The following is a 19,274-nucleotide window of genomic DNA, read 5'->3' on the forward strand; positions in this document are numbered from 1 at the left end:
ATCTATGTTAATCTAATCACTCACAGAGAATAAAAGACCTTCAAACACGTATTTCTGTTCTTCATAAGGTGTAGCACATTATCTGGCATATTTGTTCTCTATATTTAAACTCCTGCTTCTTTTCTCCGATCCAAGTTATGACTCCCTTGTTTCATTGTAACTGCATTCCTTAGCCTTCTCTTGTTTTAATGTTTAATGTTTTTTACTTCTATTATTATTATTATTATTATTACTAAGATCAATGTTATTTTTGCCTTTTGTTCCCTATCCACTTGTTAATTGTAAACCGACATGATGCGATATTCATCGCGAATGCCGGTATAGAAAAACTTAAAATAAATAAATAAATAAATAAATAAATAAATAACTAAGAGGGCTGTAACCTGTTGTGCGTTCAAACTAGATCGATGTTCAGTCATTCTCGTTTTCGCAGGATGTGTGTATTTTTCTACATAAAAGTTTTGACAAGGATAACCTATGGTATGCACTACTTTCTTAGACGGACAGGTAGTATGTTGTTTGAAGTGTATTTTAATATTAGCAGAAGGTAGAAATACTGCTGTTGCATGCATCGTAACTGAACAGACTGAAAAGATACCTGTTTTGCATATATAAGGAAGTCCCATCTGCATTTTGTTTCACAAAATCTGACACAATCAATTTGTCACAAAGATAGTGCCCCTGGTATTTGCTATTTGAGGTAAATCCTTAAAAAATTTCATGAATTTTTAAAATCGGCTGTGTTAGAATGGAAAACTGCACCTCTTTAATTTGGGCTGAGAAAAGTAAAACCCAAGTAATCGGTGAATCTTCCTCCTCCTGCTGATAAGTAGCAAGCAGCCACTCAGGGTGATAGAGGGTTCAGGTTTTCTGCTGGGTTTAGGTTTTATTTTAATAGGATTTGACATCTGCATATTTACAGTGCCTGAATGTAATCCGCTTTGAGCTGTCACAGGCGGCAAAATATAAATTAATTAAATGTAAAAAAAAATAAATTAGGCAGCATCATTATTACTTTTTAAGTTTATTTATTTTATTGATTTTTAGGCCGCTTTTGATAGGATACAGAAAACATTATGAATAACCACATGAATTAAAACAAAAATTATAAAACGGAAACAGTTCAAATAAAAAAAAATTAAAGTATAAAAAGGTCTTTAACAATAAAATACATGAACACCATGGCAAAAAGTAAAAGAACATAAACACATTGCTGAATCTGTACAGGCCCTTTTACTGACTCTTTCTCACCATTTCCAAAGTTTTATATTTTTTTGGGGGGGGGGGGGAGAGGGGAGGGAATGCAAGTCTGTGTTCCCTAAATTATCAGAAAATACAAGAAACATTAAGCTGGTGAAAATATTCTGCAGTCTTCTGGCTGCTGGGTGGGTTTCCGATGTAAGAGTTTCCCGTAGCCTGATCGCCTCACAGCTCGCTGTCCGTGGTGCTGATCTCCAGACTGCGGCGGGAGCGGCTGCAGGAAATCTCTCCAGGGACTGGAATCCCCCTTCACTTTAAAATGGTTTGGGTTTTAATTTGGAGAGAGAGAGAGTGTCCATAGATGGACAGAATAAAACACGACAGCGGATAAGAAATGATGACAGACTTCTGCTGAAAAATGTCGTCACTTAGTTTAGGGCTGTGGTGATGTTTTTTCCCCCTCTTATTTTTCAAGTTAGGTCGGGCTTTTCAGTTTTACCGAGGATCATGAGAGTTTACTGTCCAAACTGGCTTTTATTATTAGGAGGCTGTGTTGATCTTTTATGGTCAAATATTATTTATAATGTATTTTAATTATAAGTTGTCCATTGTCATTCCCGCTTTCCTGACATTTATGCTTACTGCTTTGACACCTCTGGATGCAAGCAGAGCGCTGAACCTGTGGAGTCAGGGATATGACATTTTGGTTGCAAGCATTTCGCTAGGAATGCAGCAGTTCTGAGCTGGCTTTTCTGGCTCTTGGAGGGCACTCCTGCACGAGACATATTCAGACATCGGTGGCTCGATGGCGCCATCACGTGGTCAGGCCGCAGACTGCAATCATTTTTTTCCCATCAACTGGAATTATTTTCTGGAATTTTTCATTTATTTATTTGTATTTTATTTGAATTCTTTTAATATACCGATGCTCAAGACAATGTCTTATCGTACTGGTTTACAATAGAACCAGGGGAAAAACCAATTAACACGGAAAGAGAAAGAGAAAGTCCCTGTGGCTGAGTTCTACTCTCCAGCTCTGTCACTGACCAGGTCCTAATGCTGAGGCCTCAGTCCAGTCCCAGGATTGATGCCATGGACAAGCCTGGAGGCTGGGTCCCGATGCATGGGCCTTGGTCAGAGGTCAAGCCCAGGCCTCAGAGGTTTTCTTTGGCATCTTCTTTCTTTGGATTTTCATTTCCAACTGACGCCATCCACTGGAGCCATTGTGCCAGAGTTCCCATGCATCAGGACCCAGCCTCTAGGCTTGTCCATGGCATCAATCCTGGGACTGGGCTGAGGCCCAGTACCACTCGGTTATTTTACATTTTGAAAGAATACACATCTTTTGTCTCTATATGAACTAAAACATTTCTGACTTTGAAAGAAAAGATACCTTTGAATTTCGATAGCAGGAAAAATTCAGTATTTAAGTGACTTGACTAAACAGATTCCAAACTATTTGTTTTTACAAAGATTCATTACCACCAAAAAGTGAAAATGGCAGTCATTAATGTGCACTTTCTTTTAAAATTCTCCAAGGATTTTTATCCCATGAGTCCCAAACAGTTTAAGTATTTTGCATTGCTGCCTACAGGAGAAAACGAAGCAAGATCGTCAGTCTTTCAAAAGCTCAGCTCGTAGCTTGAGGCAGATGCTACCTATTCTCCAGAATTTCTGAATGTACTACATCTAACAATTATACATCTTGGACATTATTATTTGGAAATGAAGAGTCTTCCCTTTGGCTACAGGGAGAAGTAAAAAAATCACCATTCAAGGGAGTCTCGCCAAATATATTGTAAGTATCTGTCTATATAACTATGGTTACCTATCTTGCAATCTCCGGTCATTTCACATTTTGTAAACAGGTAAAAATATTCAGTGGAAGTGAGATGAGAATAAAGAAGATTTTGCAGATGACTGTGGCCATACCACTAAATATTAAATAGCATCCAAGGGAAATTGAAGACTTTGTTTTTAATAACGGGAGAGCAGAGTGGTGAATGGCAAAATATGAATAGACTTCTTGAGGGAAATGAACCGATACAAGGATTTGTAGAGATATTGATTCGGGAAGGATATATATATATTTTTAAATTGGCTACAGAGGGAAAACTAGTGATCAGAAATTTCAGGATCACTTTCTACAGCCTGCCCTGGGGGGTGGGAATGGGATAGAGAGATTAGCTACAAAACAAACTGGTCACATCTCATTTACCAACCAATCGCACCATGTTTTAAAGGTTAATTTAAAACTAAAGAAAGTACCTTATAAAACAGTAATCCAGCTCTTGGATGAAGTGTTCTCAGATGGACTAATGATAATGAATGTCTTGCTCGCACAGAAGGCTGAATATGACAGACTGAGTTTGTCTGGCTTCTTAAGTCCCTACTACAGAATATTAATGTAATTCTTTTCTGTTTGCATCTCCCTCATTTCATTCATTCTTGTGTCTCTTGTGTTTCTGTTTAGGAGTAATTTCATGAAGTGGAATAAATGGCAGTCAGGAATGAAAGTAGAGTCACACAATTCATCCTTCTAGGACTCTCCAGTGCTCCTGAGTTAGAGATAGTATTCTTTCTGATATTTCTAATTGTCTACCTGTTCACCATAACTGGGAATGTTCTCATCATGGTCACCATATATATGAACTCAAATCTGCACTCTCCAATGTACTTCTTCCTCAGCCACCTGTCTTTTTTAGATTTATGCTTTTCAACTGTCACTGTCCCCAAATCCCTTGTAAACTTTGTTTCCCAGAGCAAAACCATCTCTCTCAACGATTGCATTGCTCAGTTGTTTTTCTTCCACTCCTTTGGAGGAGCTGAAGTCATTACCCTGACCTTAATGGCTTATGACCGCTATGTTGCCATCTGCAATCCTTTACGTTATACCACCATTATGAGCAGAAGAACCTGTCTCTATATGCTAATTCCTTCATGGGTAGGTGGTTTATTTCATGGCTTCATGCAGGCATTACCTACATTTCAGTTATCCTTCTGTGGTCCCAATGAGATAGATCATTTCTTCTGCGAACTGCGTCCCTTATCTCTCTTAGCTTGTACAAGTATCTTTTTCAGTGAAACCGTGTCCATGGCCAACAGTGGATCACTAGCCCTGGGTTGTTTCTTGGTGTTACTCATATCTTACATATATATCATCTCCACTATCTTAAAAATTCACTCGGCAGAGGGAAGGCGGAAAGCTTTTTCTACCTGTGCCTCCCACCTCCTGGTAGTCACTTTATTTTTTGGCCCCTGTCTCTACATTTACATGAGGCCTTTAGTGACATTTTCCACTGATAAAATGGTCTCTGTGTTTTACACAATCCTCACCCCTTTGTTAAATCCCATCATATACACCCTGAGAAATGAGGAGGTGAAAAAAGCCATGACGAGACTTAGAGGTACTAAAGTTTCTTTTCCAGAGAAGCACATAAACTAATTTCTTGTCTTGTGAAAAAAACCAAACACCCATCGTTTAAAACATCTTCTCTCACTGACTGATTAATGTCTGTTCTTGAATTCACAGTGTAATGTTCTGATGATTTTTTCCCCTCACTTACTTTATTCTTTATAGAATTTCCATTGAAAGCTGTAGTAGACCTATATCTTACAAGCTGTAGTAGACCTATATCTTACAAGATGCACCATAGATCCACAAATTCTAATTTATGCAAATATATGCTTTCTAGATGATACCAGTTGAAATTTCAAAGGAGACAGTATAATATAGTAAAAAAAAAGGACAGGTTGGTTTGAAAGTAGCAATTGGAAGAGGTGTATTTTTTGTTATAGGAGGTGCATATTGTGTGCAAGATAGTAGGAATTCTGTATAATGACTTTATACTTGGCTATATATTTTTTCCCATGATGTGAAAGAATATGTTTGGTGAGGTAGAGAATGGTAGGGGTGGGTGTAAGAAAGAATGTTAGAAACTGTATGATAAATGGCACAGAGAAAAAGGGTTAGAGAGAACGTGAATGTGGAACAGGTGTGTGTGCATGTGGAGAGGGGGACAGATAAGAGAATGTGGGATATGTGTGGATATGATTGGAGCAAGGTTCTGAAGTGTAAGTGAATGTGTGTGTGTGTGTGTGCATGTGTGTGTGTGTGTGGATGAAGAAGGCAGTGGCAGGAGGATTCCATCAGGTATATATGTGTGTGTGTTTGTGGGAAAGTGACAGGAGGGTGAGAGAATATGTGTGCATGTGTCTGTCTGTATAGGGTGGGAGAAGGTCTGAGAGAATGAATGTCTCTATGGATATATACATGTCTATAGAGTGAATGTGGTTTTGATTTGTAGTGGGTAGAGGAGTAGAAGTCTCCAGACTATGTGTGTGTATATGTGAATGGAGGGTTTGACTAAGAGTCAGGTGAGTAAGTATATATTTGTGTGTTTATGTGTAGGTAGACAAGACAGCAATGCAGCCTATGTGCAAGGCAGGATTTAAGAATTTTCCATCCTTAGGCAGGACTGGAGAGTAGGAAGAGGGAGGGTAGAAAAGAGTACCATGGCCCTAAATCAAGTAGGAACAGGATCACATTTGGATCAGGTATTTGGCACCTTTCAAATCTGACAACCTAGGCAGTTGTCTAAGCCTAAATCCAGGCCTTTGTGTGTGTTTGTGTGTTTGTGTATTTCATTTATACATTTAAAACATTTTGTATACCGCCTATACAAACAAAATGTGAACGAAGTGGTTTTCAGTTATATTCAAAGTAAAAGAGAATGAAATACAATAAAATAGATTTTAAAAGTTTAAAAGATACAAATCAGAGTAATACGGTACAAAAGTTCAAATTAGGGTGTAAATCAAAGAAGCAGAGAGATAGAGCTACATTGGAATTATGGCTGATTTCTCTTATTGAATGCAATGGATCATAGATGGGTTTTAAGGGCTTTTTTGAATTGTTTGGTGGTAGAAATAAGACAGATGGATTGGGGTAATGCATTCCACAAAGTGGGACCAGCCACAGAAAAAGCATGTTTACGTGTTAGGAGCAGTGCAGTTTTAGTGGTGGGCATTTCAAGTAAACATTTGTCCATTGAATGTAATTGCCATGATGGTTTGTAAAGTCTCAGGACAGAGCAGAGCCATACTCTAGATGGGCTGTAAATTAGGTTGTGAATTATAGTCAATATTTTGTATTGAATTCGAAAATATATTGGTAACCAGTGAAAGTATTGTAGCATTGGAATGATATGTTTGTAATGGGGGAGGGGGGATGCAGGTTAGTAAGCGAGCAGCGGTATTTTGAATGAATCGAAGATGGTGAATCAAAGAATTGGGAAGACCTAGGAAAAGAGAGTTACAGTAGTCTATTCCAGTTAATATGAGGGATTGTAAGATCATTTGAAAGTTATCTGGAAAAAAATAAAGGTTTTAGTTTCTTTAGTAAATGAAGTTTGTGTTTGTGTGGGTGAGAAGGGGGAGGATTGTTGAGGGTAAATTTGTTAGTGCATGATCATGTGTGTGGAGGGTGTGTGTATGTGTTTGGGGTGGCGTGAGGATATGTTTGGACTGTGTGTGTCAGTAGAGTGGGGCAGGAGAAATTTGAAGGGTAAGTGTTTTTATGTGTGTATGTTAAGGGAGTGGAGAAGTCTGCAGGGTGTATTGAGCAAGTGGAAAAGTCTAGATGAGGTGTGTGTGTTTGTGTTTGGTGATTTGGCAGAAGTATGGAGGGAGTGCTTGAGTGTGTGTGTGGTGGTTCAGCAGAAGGAGTGTAGAGACAGTGTGTGTGTGTGCGTATGTGTGTGTGTGTGTGTGTTTGTGTGTGTGCATTTGGGAGGAGTCTGTAGACAGCCTGTCAGCTTAGAACAAAAGACAATGGTAAAGAAATCAAGTGAAAATGCATCCTTTGAACAGTAGGTTTTATATGATTGTGGAGACCAACATGTTTGGAGTATAGGGAGATTTCTGATGTTTTACCACTGAAAGCAACAAAATAGGAATATTGACCTCAGAGGGATACAAACTGTAAAAGATGGATACTGACCAACAAGGAGAAAAACAACTTAATCACCCCCACCACCCCCCAAAGCTATTCAAGGATACTTCATCACTCTGGAGCTGGGACCCCAGCCCATGGATGAAGGGGAGACATGTGAAAAGAAGAAAATGCTGATGTGGTAAGACAGCGGGTCAAGATGCAGCAGGACCCCAACCCCAGGGAAAAAAGGGACAGTGGCCTTCAATGCAGAAATGTCACAATTCACCCACTGCATGATTATGCATGAACTTTATGCATAATCATGAGGGGCAAACAGGGAGAAGGGGGAGGAAGAGCTGACCCCACGTAGGAGGCTGATGACACAAATGTAACCCCTGCCCCCTCCCTGCAGTGAAGAAGGAGTACTGGGAGTGTCCAGGAGACTGATGAGAGGGAAACCCTGCCATGGAAAACCCTGCAACAAAGTCCAAAAACAGCCCAGAGTGGAGAGATGCTTATTCAGCCAGTACCAGGACCCAGGAAGCAAGGCTGTCCCTCGAGATGATCTCTCTGAGATCTCCAGGCAGAGACTGCTCTAGAGGTAAACAGAGGGGAATCTCCTAAAGTCGGGTGGGGCTAGCCAGTTACTTATATTAATACTTTGTGCATGTTTAAAGCCACTATAAACTTTAGTATAAACTGATGCTCAGTAGCAAGGATGTTAGAGATATGTACTGTTTATCTTTTTCTAAATGTGAAGCCTGCAAATAAAAGTCTAACCCTGTGGATAAAAAATGTTGGCATTCCTGAACTATTTGGATTGTGTGTGGGCATAGGAGGTAATAAAAATAGCCTTGCCAGCTCCAACAGGTTGGAGGAAGGAGACACGAGGGGGTACAGAAGCCAACAGGTTTCCATACCTCTTATATCATGTGTGGAGCATGTGTGGAGCAGGAAGTATCATACCAGATTGTCAGGTCATACAATAATGTGGTCAGGAAATAATTGGTCCCAGTTCATGTCAATTATAGATAGCTGAGTGACTGATGGATGTGAGGATTTCTTGGTAATGTGCCTGCCTGGTCCAATGATAGCAGACCTCATGCAGATAAGATTTTAAAGAGTGTTTTTAAAGAGAAGCTGACTTTCAAACTACATGGGTGTGCCAATGACATGGGAAGGTGCCGAAGGGAGTTTCTGAATGCTAAATTTAGATTTTTAGGTAGGAAATGCTTGCCATTCCATGCACATGACCCCAAAGACTGATTGAGCTCCAGAGTTTCAATGCATGGATGAGATGATCATGCAGGAAAGAGGGTTTTAAATTTATTAGGAACTGGGCAACATTCTGGGGAATGGGGAGCCTATTCTGTTGGGATGGGCTCCACCATAACCAGAGTGGAACCAGGCTGTTATTGCTAACATTTATAAAGGAGAAAGAACAGCTTTTACACTAGACCATAGTGGAAAGTTGAGAGTCACTCTGAAGCAGATGGTTCAGAAGGATGCATCTTCTAAAGATATTTACAAAACAGGGAAGTTAGAATATCCCAATAGTGTTGTGTTTAAGGCTGAAGTAGCCCTGATGGAAGTAAACAAAGAGCACTCACATGTGAATGCAGGGCCAGTGCGTCCCCATAGGCAAAATAGGTGGTTGTAGGGCACCAGCCATTAGGGGGTGCAAAGAGCAGCCATGTGGGGCCACCAGCAGCACCCATCCTGCTTGCAGCTGAGAAAAGAGGAGTATCAGTGGGCCATGAGTGGCGCCTCTGTGTGCGTGTGTTTGTGAGAGGAATTGTGTGTGTACAAGAGAGGAATTGCATTAGTGAGAGAGAGAGCCTGTATAAGGGTGCCTGTGCGAATGATACGAGCAAACTAAGAGTGTGTAAGAGAGGGGGCCTGTCTGAGTGAATGAGGTCAGGACTGGAGCCAGGGCCTGGACCTGGGGGGGAGAGAGGGGTGGACGCAAGGCAGAAGGTTCACCTAGGGTGCCTAATACCCTTGCACCAGCCCTGTGTGAATGACACAATATTGCCTGCATCATTTGTTAACAATGAAAATAAAAAACTTACTGTAAAATGACTTTATGTGCGTGCCATCAATCTAAACAGTAAGACTGGTGAGTTATAAGTATCCAAAATTGCTAATGGAAAATTGCATCAAAGCATTAATGTCAGACACTATTTTTTAAATGTTATTTGTGCATAGAAAGCAAGGTATCAGCAGACCCTTAGTTGGGTCACCTGTTCTTTATCATTTACCTCATTATGTATAGCAATTGCATTATTAGATTGTATATGCAAATAAAAAGTCATAAAGCCTTCATAATGTTTCTAAAATACAATCTCTGCCTGACCTCGACCAATGTTTCTTGATTGCACTTCCTCAGGGACAATAATATAGAAAATCACTTATGTGTAAAATGTAAAAAAGTGTTCATGGTCAGACCCACACTACCTCTCACTGTTCTATGGAATGGAAGCCTCAGGAGGGAATCTCTTCCTGTAGATGCATCGATTAAATATCCAGTTATAACTGTGTGATAATGTCAACATTATCCTGAAAATTAAAGAGAAAATGTGAGAATTACAGAGAAACCTGAAAATCCAATTCAGAATTTAATCCATGAGGAACTAAGGAATGTAATTTATAAATCCAAAGTTATTCTAGATGCAACAGAGAACCTACTATATCTCCACCTAGCCAATTTACGCTAATCTGATCACTCACAGAGAATTAAAGACCTTCAAACACATATCTTGTTCTTCATAACGTGTAATCCATTGTGCGTTGTGCGTTCAAACTAGATCGATGTTCAGTCATTCTCGTTTTCATAGGATGTCGTTTCTCCTACATAAAATGTTTGACAAGGATAACCTATGATAAACCTCACAGATTGATAGGTAGAATGTTGTTTGAAGTGTATTTTAATATTAGCAAAAGGTAAGAACACTGCTTATTGCATGTATCAAAACTGAGCAGACTGAACAGTAAATCCTTAAATATTTCATGAACTTGTAAAACCCAAAGTCATAGAGTGGAGGACCGCACCTCACCAATCTAAGCTGAGAAAGGTAAAACACAAGTAATATGTGAATCTTCCACCTCCTGATGATAAAGAGAGAGCAGCCACTCATGGTGATGTTATTCTTTATGTGATAGGGAATTGAGGGGGAAGGTTCAGTTTTACTTTTGGGTTTATTGTTTTATTAAAATAGGATTTGACATCTGCATATTTACAGTATCTGAATGTAATCAGCTTTGAGGTTTCACAGAAGGCAGAATACAAATAAATAAAAATGTAAAAATTAGGAAGCATCTTCATTATTACTTTTTAAAGTTTATTTTTTATTTATTTAATTGAATATTAGCTGATTTTGGTGGGTTACAGAAAACATTCATAATAAAAACATGAATTAAAACATGTATTATAAAACTGAAGCAATTCATATCAAATAAAAATGTATAAAAAGTCTAGTAAAATAAAAATAAAATACATGAATACCGTGACAAGTAAAAAAAAAAAAAAAACAACACCATTAAAGTATTACTGAGTCTGTAAAGGGTCTTTTACTGACTCTCTCACATCTTGCAAGTTTTCTTTCATTTTGAGGGGGGAATGGAAGGGGGAATTGCATGTTAATGTCCTATAAATTATCAGAGAAATTCGGGGAAAATAAAGGTGGTGAAAAAATTCTGCTGTGTCTTCTGGCTGTTGGGTGGGTTTCTATTAAAGGTCTATCCCATAGCCTGAAATGACGCCTGCCAGTCCACAGATTGCTGTCCATGGTGCTGATCTCCAGACTGCAGCGAGAAGGGCTGCATGAAATCTCTCCTGGGAATCCCCTTTCACTTTAAATTGGATTTGGTTCTAATTTGTACAGTGAGCTACCAATTTGGCAGTGCAGTAACAACGGTAGATTTCAATTACTTTGTAAATGTAACATCAGGACATGCTAAAGACTTAAAAATCCTGGATGGAGTAAATGACTACTTCATGGAGCAATTGGTTCAGGAACCAATGAGAGAGGGAGCTATTTTAGATTTCATTCTTAGTGGAACGCAGGATTTGGTGAGAGAAGTAACGGTGGTGGGGCCACTTGGCAATAGTGATCATAACATGATCAAATTTGAACTAATGACTGGAAGGGGGCAATATGTAAATCTACAGCTGTAACACAAAATTTTCAAAGGGAAACTTTGATAAATTGAGGAAAATAGAAAAAACTGAAAGGAGCAGCTGCAAAAATTAAAATTGTACAACAGGAGTGGACACTGTTTAAAACTAAAATCTTAGAAGTGTAGTCCAGATGTATTCCATGCACTAAGAAACAATTACCAGCATGGTTAAAAGGTGAGGTGAAAAAGGTTATTTTAGCAAAAAAAAAAAAAAAATCCTTCAAAAATTGGAAGAAGGTTACATCTGAAGAAAATAGGAAAAAGCATAAGCATTGTCAAGTTAAGTGTAAAACATTGATAAGGCAGGCGAAGAGAGAATTTGAAATGAAGTTGGCCATTGAGGCAAAAACTCCTAATAAAAATGTGTTAAAATATATCCAAAGCAAGAAACCTGTAAGGGAGTCGGTTGGACTGTTAGATGAATGAGAGGTTAAAGGGGCTCTTAGGGAAGATAAGGCCATTACCAAAAGACTAAATGAATTCTTTGCTTCTGTGTTTACTAATGAGGATGTTGGGGAGATACCAGTTCTGGAGATGGTTTTCAAGGGTGATGAGGCAGATGAACTGAACCAAATTACTGTGAATCTGGAAGATGTTGTAGGCCAGACTGACAAACTAAAGAGTAGCAAATCACTTGGACCAGATGGTATATACCCCAGGATTTTGAAGGAACTAAAAAATGAAATTTCAGATATATTAGTTAAAATTTGTAACTTATCATTAAAATCATCCATTGCACCTGAAGACTGGAGGACGGACAATGTAACCCCAATTTTTAAAAAGGGCTCCAGGGGCGATCCAGCAAACTGTAGACCAATAAGCCTGACTTTAGTGCCAGGAAAAATAGTGGAAACTATTCTAAAGATAAAAGTCACAGAACATGTTTTAATGGAACACAGTTAGCATGGATTTTCCCAAGGCAAGTTTTTGCCTCACAAATCTGCTTCATTTTTTTGAAGGGGTTAATAAACATATGGATAAAGGTGAGCCAGTAGATGTCGTGTATTTGGATTTTCAGAAGGCCTTTGATAAAGTCCCTCATGAGAGGCTTTTAAGAAAACTATAAGGTCATATGTTAGGATAGGCAGTGTCCTTTCATGGATTACAAACTGCTTAAAAGACTGGAAAAAGAGAGTAGGATTAAATGTTCAGTTTTCTCAGTGGAAATGGGTAAACCATGGTAAGCCTCAGGGATCTGTACTTGGACTGTTGCTTTTCAATATATTTATAAATGATCTAGAAAGGAATACGATGAGTGAGGTAATCAGATTTGCAGATGATAAAAAAATATTCAGGAGAACCTTGTGAGACTGGAAGATTGGGCATCCAAATGGCAAATGAAATTGAATGTGGACAAGTGCAAAGTGATGCATATAGGAAAAAATAATCCATGCTGTAGTTACACGATTCCTACCATCTAGGAAAAAGATCTCGGCATTATAGTGGATATTGCATTGAAATAGCTCAGTGTGTTGCGGCAGTTGAAAAGCAAACAGAAAGTTAGGAATTATTAAGAAGGGAATGGTGAATAAAATGTCATAATGCCTCTGTATCGCTCCATGGTGAGACACCTTGAATACTGTGTACAGTTCTGGTCACCACATCTCAAAAAGGATATAATTGCGATGGAGAAGGTACAGAGAAGGGCAACCAAAATGATAAGGGGAATGGAACATCTCCCCTATGAGAAAAGACTAAAGAGGTTAGGACTTTTCAGCTTGGAGAAGAGATGGCTGAGGGGGGGATATGATAGAGGTGTTTAAAATCATGAGAGGTCTAGAACGGGTAGATGTGAATCAGTTATTTACTCTTTCAGATAATAGAAAGACTAGGGGGCACTCCATGAAGTTAGCATGGGGCACATTTAAAACAAATGGGAGACATTTCTTTTTCATTCAATGCATAATTAAGCTCTGGAATTCATTGCCAGAGGATGTGGTTATGGCAGTTAGTGTAACTTGGTTTTAAAAAAGGTTTGGATAAGTTCCTAGAGCAGAAGTCCATAATAAGGATTAATAGCTTGGGATCTATTTAATGTAGAGTACTTGCCAGGTACTTGTGACTTGGTTGGTCACTGTTGGACACAGGATGCTGGTTTTGATGGACCCTTGGTCTGACCCAGTATTGCATGTCTTATGTTCTTATGCTCTTATGTTCTCATGCATCACATATGTTTTGTAACATTTCATAGTGGCAAAAGGAATTTGGATGAACCAAGTATCAACTGGTCTCTATCAAGTTTAAGTTGTACAGTAGAAACTTTATAAACTGTAGATAAGACATCTGCCCAAAAACAGATATAACATAGGGCACAGTAATAAATGTTCAATAAAAGTACCGCTGTCAATCCTACACTTGTTGCACATATCAGATTGAAAAATACCAAATTTACAAGCTTTCACAGGGTCAAAATAACTATGATGCAAATATTTCAACTGCATTTCATGATATTAAGCATCCAAAGACAATTTCCCAATATGTTCAAAACATTGCATCATTTCTAAAGAAGAGACTTGGATCCCCAAAGACTTAGACCAATAAAAAGCCAAGTCATCTAATGAGTCTGAATGCAGTTTGACCAAAAGCAGCTTACACCAATATGATAATTTATAAACCTTAGTGCAAACTGACCTGATAACTGTGGCATGGGAATCAGAATGAAATGATTTTACAAATGACTTTTGTAGCTGAACAATGTAATGCCTTGCCCTTAAATAGGCATAAAAGTGCTAATGGGGGAGGTTATTGTTGTGACTTTGGCTGTAGAAAGGGAGTGTGAACACCACCTCTGGAGTGGCATAGGACGGCAAGGCTGGAACTCAGTGTCAGCGTCCTGTGAAGCTGGAACAAGGAACAAGGCGCAGGCAGGGCTGGAGCTCAGGATTGAAATACAGATGGGGCTGGAGCCCTGGAGCAGGATGTGGACTGGACTGGAGATCTGGAATAGAGTGCAGGCTGCACTGAAGCTCTGGATGTGGGTAAGCAAGAAGCAGGAACAACTGGAACAGACTGGAGCTGGGTACAGCTATGAGTGGACTGGGAACACTGGAATAGAATGAAGGTAAGAGTGGAGCTGGATGCAGTTAAACGTGGAATTGGAACTCTGGAACTGAGTGTAGGTAAGAGTGGAACTAGAACACAGGAACCAGAGTGAAGGTAAGAGTGGAACTAGAACACAGGAACCAGAGTGAAGGTAAGAGTGGAACTAGAACACAGGAACCAGAGTGAAGGTAAGAGTGGAGCTGGATGCAGTTAAACGTGGAATTGGAACTCTGGAACTGAGTGTAGGTAAGAGTGGAACTAGAACACAGGAACCAGAGTGAAGGTAAGAGTGGAACTAGAACACAGGAACCAGAGTGAAGGTAAGAGTGGAACTAGAACACAGGAACCAGAGTGAAGGTAAGAGTGGAACTAGAACACAGGAACCAGAGTGAAGGTAAGAGTGGAGCTGGGTGCAGCTAAGAGTGGGCTGGGAACACAGGAGTTGGATGCAGGTAAGTGTGGAAATAGAACTCTGGAAGTGGGACTAGGACAAGATGGGACAAACCAGGACAAGGACTGCATAGAACATGAAACATAAAAGCCCAAGGGCTACAATAGGAAGGTCTTGTGAGACAAGGCAGAGAAGAGGCTTGGGAGCTCAGGCTAGGCAGATGTCAGGGAACAGAGAGGCCTAGTAACAGAAGAGACCTGGGAGTCTCGGTAGGCCTGACAGGACAGAAGGCCAGAGGCCACAGAACAGGCAAGGGAACCAGGAACAGAAGACCCAGGGGTCACAGGAGCAAACAAGGCAGAACAAATCATAGAAAGCCTGGAGGCCACACAGGAATACAAGCAGAGGCCTTGGGAGACTTCAAAGTGAGAGTGGCTAAAGCAGGAAGTCAAAAAGGACTCAAAGCAAAGCATTGAGGGAAAGGACAGGGAGGGTTAAATAGGACAGGAGTCTAGGAGTGGAGAAGGCAGGAGAGAAGGGCTTGGCCAGCCAGGGTCGAAAGCTCATGGAGGCCCTCTGGTGGCATGGAGGCTGAAGGACAGGCAGAGGCCAGGGATGAAGGACGTGGTGGAAGGTACAATTCTGAGCAGGGTTTGCCGGGGTCCCCTGGTGGAGGGGAGGCTGCACAGCAGCCAGAACTGTAATAGTTATATTTCATTGAAGTTGCTGAAAAGAATGGCCTATCCTTGTAGTAGCATGAAACTGCATCTTTAAGTACCTGCAAATTCCATATCTGGAGCACACCAGCTTGCAACCCCAGAGAAAAAGCTAAATTCCCCACTAAAGGTAAAAAACCAGAAACTGTAGAAGGGATATCCCACCATCTGCATTGATAGCACTAAGTCAACAGCACTGGCTGGCATAACAGACAACTTCTTCTTTGTTCCAGCATACTTGAGCCTGCAGGATGCAACAAACTAGCCAGAGAAAAAGGAGAAGCTTTAGATTTCAACAAGTAAGAGATACCATATCTGTAGTTCCTAAATCATTTCCGAAGCAAAATGAAATTGATATAATAAACTGAAAATCTGGCATATTAACACTCCAAAAATTTTAGGCTGCATTAATTTAATATAATTAATTACACACCCTGTCCTATCTATATGAACTGGCTGACGTGACACTTCAACTTAGCTATGTCCTTATTAGGAAACCAAGTCTCCAGAGACTAACATTGTGTTTTTGGGTCTCTCTCTGTGACTAGGTTTGGCAGTGGCCAGGGTTCAGTATTTCCTGCATTTTCAGCCCATGCTTGGACACTCTTCACCTGCCTCGGCAGTTGTCGGAGCTCCTCTGCAGCTGCATCGTGGCCCAAGGGTACACAAAATCTCAGAGATGGGTCCGCTAACAGCATTCCCACAACAATTACTAGTGAAAAGTGGAAATGGCAGTCATTAACGTGCACTTTCTTTTAAGATTCTCCAAGGATTTTTATCCCAAGAGTCCCAAACAGTTTAAATATTTTACATTGCTGCCTACAGGAGAAAACAAAGAAAGATCATCAGTTTTTCAAAAGCTCAGCTCGTAGCTTTTAGCATATCCAATGAGGCAGATGCTACCTATTCTCCAGAATTTCTGAATGTACTGCATCTAATAATTATACATCTTGATAATGATTATTTGGAAATGAAGAGTCTTCCCATCGGCTACAGGGAGAAATAAAAAATCACCATTCAAGGGAGTCTCGCCAAATATATTGTAAGTATCTGCCTATAAAACTATTGTTACCTATTTTGCAATCTCCAGTCATTTCACATTAGAGTCAGTGTTATTTTGTAAACAGGTAAATATTCGGTGGAAGTGAGATGAGAATAAAGAAGATTTTGCAGATGGTTATGGCCATACTACTAAATATTAAATAGCATCCAAGGGAAATTGAAGACTTTGTTTTTAATAACGGGAGAGCAGAGTGGTGAATGGCAAAATATGAATAGACTTCTTGAGGGAAATGAACCGATACAAGGATTTGTAGAGATATTGATTTGGGAAGGATATATATATATTTTTTAATTGGTTACAGAGGGAAGACTAATGATCAGAAATGTCAGGATCACTTTCTACAGCCTGCCCTGGGGGGTGGCAGTGGGATAGAGAGATTAGCTATATAGCAAACTGATCACATCTCATTTACCAACCAATCACACCATGTTTTAAAGGTTAATTTAAAACTAAAGAAAGTACCTTATAAAACAGTAATCCAGCTCTTGGATGATGTGTTCTCAGATGGACTAATGAATGTCTTGCTCACACAGAAGGCTGAATATGACAGATTGAGTTTGTCTGGCACCTTAAGTCCCTGCTACAGAATATTAATGTTATTCCTGTTCTGCTTACATCTACCTCATTTCATTCATTCTCATGTCTCTTGTGTTTCTATTTAGGTATAATTTGATGAAGTGGAATAAATGGCAGTCAGGAATGAAAGTAGAGTCACAGAATTCATTCTTCTAGGACTCTCCAGTGCTCCAGAGTTAGAGATAGTATTCTTTCTGATATTTCTAATTGTCTACCTGTGCACCGTAACTGGGAATGTTCTCATCATGGTAACCATATATATGAACTCAAATCTGCACTCTCCAATGTACTTCTTCCTCAGCCACCTGTCTTTTATAGACTTATGCTTTTCAACAGCCACTGTCCCCAAAGCCCTTGTAAACTTTGTTTCCCAGAGCAAAACCATCTCTTTCAATGACTGCATTGCTCAGTTGTTTTTCTTCCACTCCTTTGGAGGAGCAGAAATAATTAACCTGTCAGTAATGGCTTATGACCGCTATGTTGCCATCTGCAATCCTTTACGTTATACCACCATTATGAGCAGAAGAACCTGTCTCTATTTGCTAATCCCTTCATGGGTAGGTGGTATATTTCATGGCTTCATGCAGGCATTACCTACATTTCAGTTATCCTTTTGTGGTCCTAATGAGATAGATCATTTCTTCTGTGAACTCCGCCCCTTATCTCTCTTAGCTTGTACAAGTATTTTTTTCAGTGAAACCGTGTCTATGGCCAACAGTGGGTTACTAGCCCTAGGTGGTTTCTTGGTGTTACTCATATCTTACATATATATTATCTCCAGTATCTTAAAAATTCGCTCAGCAGAGGGAAGGCGTAAAGCTTTCTCTACCTGTGCCTCCCATCTTCTGGTAGTCATTTTATTTTTTGGCCCCTGTCTCTTCATTTACATGAGACCCTTGGTGACATTTTCCACTGACAAATTGTTCTCTGTGTTTTACACAATCCTCACCCCTTTGTTGAATCCCATCATATACACTCTGAGAAACGAAGAGGTGAAAAAAGCCATGATGAGACTGAGAGGTACTAAAGTTTCTTTTCCAGAGAAGCATATAAACTAATTCCTTGTCTTGTGAAAAAAAATAAACACCCATCATTTAAAACATCTTCTCTCACTCACTGATTAATGTCTTTTCTTGAATTCACAGTGTAATGTTCTGATGATTTTTTTCCCTCATTTACTTTATTATTTATAGAATTTCCATTGAAAGCTGTAGTAGACCTGGAACTATATAGTAGTAATTGGAAGAGGTGTATTTTTTGTTACTGGAGGTGCATATTGTGTGCAAGATAGTAGGAATTCTGTATAGTGACTTTATATTTGGCTATATATTTTTTCCTTGATGTGAAAGGAATGTTTGGTAAGGTAGAGAATGGTAGGGGTGGGTGTAAGAAAGAATGTTAGAAACTGTATGGTAAAGGACCCAGAGAACAAGTGTTAGAGAGAATGTGAATGTGGAACATGTGTGAGTGCATGTGGAGAGGGGGACAGATAGAAAATGTGGGATATGTGTGGATATGGTTGGAGCAAGATTCTGAAGTGTAAGTGAATGTGTGTGTGTGTCTGTGTGTGTGGATGAAGAAGGGAGCGGCAGGAGGATTCCATCAGGTATATATATATTTGTGTGTGTTTGTGGGAAAGTGACAGGAGGGTGAGAGAATATGTGTGCATGTGTCTGTTTGTATAGGATGGGAGAAGGTCTGAGAGAATGAATGTGCCTATGGATATATACATGTCTATAGAGTGAATGTGGTTTTGATTTGTAGTAGGTAGAGGGGTAGAAGTCTCCAGACTATGTGTGTGTATATGTGAATGGAGGGGTTGACTAAGAGTCAGATGAGTAAGTGTATATATGTGTGTTTATGTGTAGGTAGACAAGACAGCAATGCAGCCTATGTGCAAGGCAGGATTTAAGAATTTTCCATCCTTAGGCAGGACTGGAGAGTGGGAAGAGGGAGGGTAGAGAAGAGTGCCATGGCCCTAAATCAAGTAGGAACAGGATCACATTTGGATCAGGTATTTGGCACCTTTGAAATCTGACACCCTAGGCAGTTGCCGAAGCGTAAATCCAGGCCTTTGTGTGTGTGTGTGTTTGTGTATTTCATTTATTTATTTCAAAAATTTTGTATACCGCCTATACAAACAAAATGTGAACTAAGTGGTTTACAGTTACA

The 19,274-nt window shown here is 39.7% G+C and overlaps 2 protein-coding genes across 2 annotated transcripts; both read left to right on the forward strand.

Moving 5' to 3' along the window:
* The first annotated feature begins 3,697 nt into the window (after positions 1-3,697).
* On the forward strand, positions 3,698-4,645 carry LOC115078555 (olfactory receptor 4S2-like). Its single transcript, XM_029581482.1, has one exon. The coding sequence runs from the start codon at positions 3,698-3,700 to the stop codon at positions 4,643-4,645; it is 948 nt and encodes a 315-aa protein (XP_029437342.1).
* A 12,567-nt stretch (positions 4,646-17,212) lies between these two features.
* Positions 17,213-18,160, forward strand: LOC115078556 (olfactory receptor 4S2-like). Its single transcript, XM_029581483.1, has one exon. It carries the CDS (start codon positions 17,213-17,215, stop codon positions 18,158-18,160), a length of 948 nt encoding a protein of 315 aa, XP_029437343.1.
* The last annotated feature ends 1,114 nt before the right edge of the window (positions 18,161-19,274 follow it).

Source organism: Rhinatrema bivittatum, chromosome 16 (genome assembly GCF_901001135.1).
Source record: "Rhinatrema bivittatum chromosome 16, aRhiBiv1.1, whole genome shotgun sequence".
In the NCBI taxonomy this organism is placed as follows: Eukaryota; Metazoa; Chordata; class Amphibia; order Gymnophiona; family Rhinatrematidae; genus Rhinatrema; species Rhinatrema bivittatum.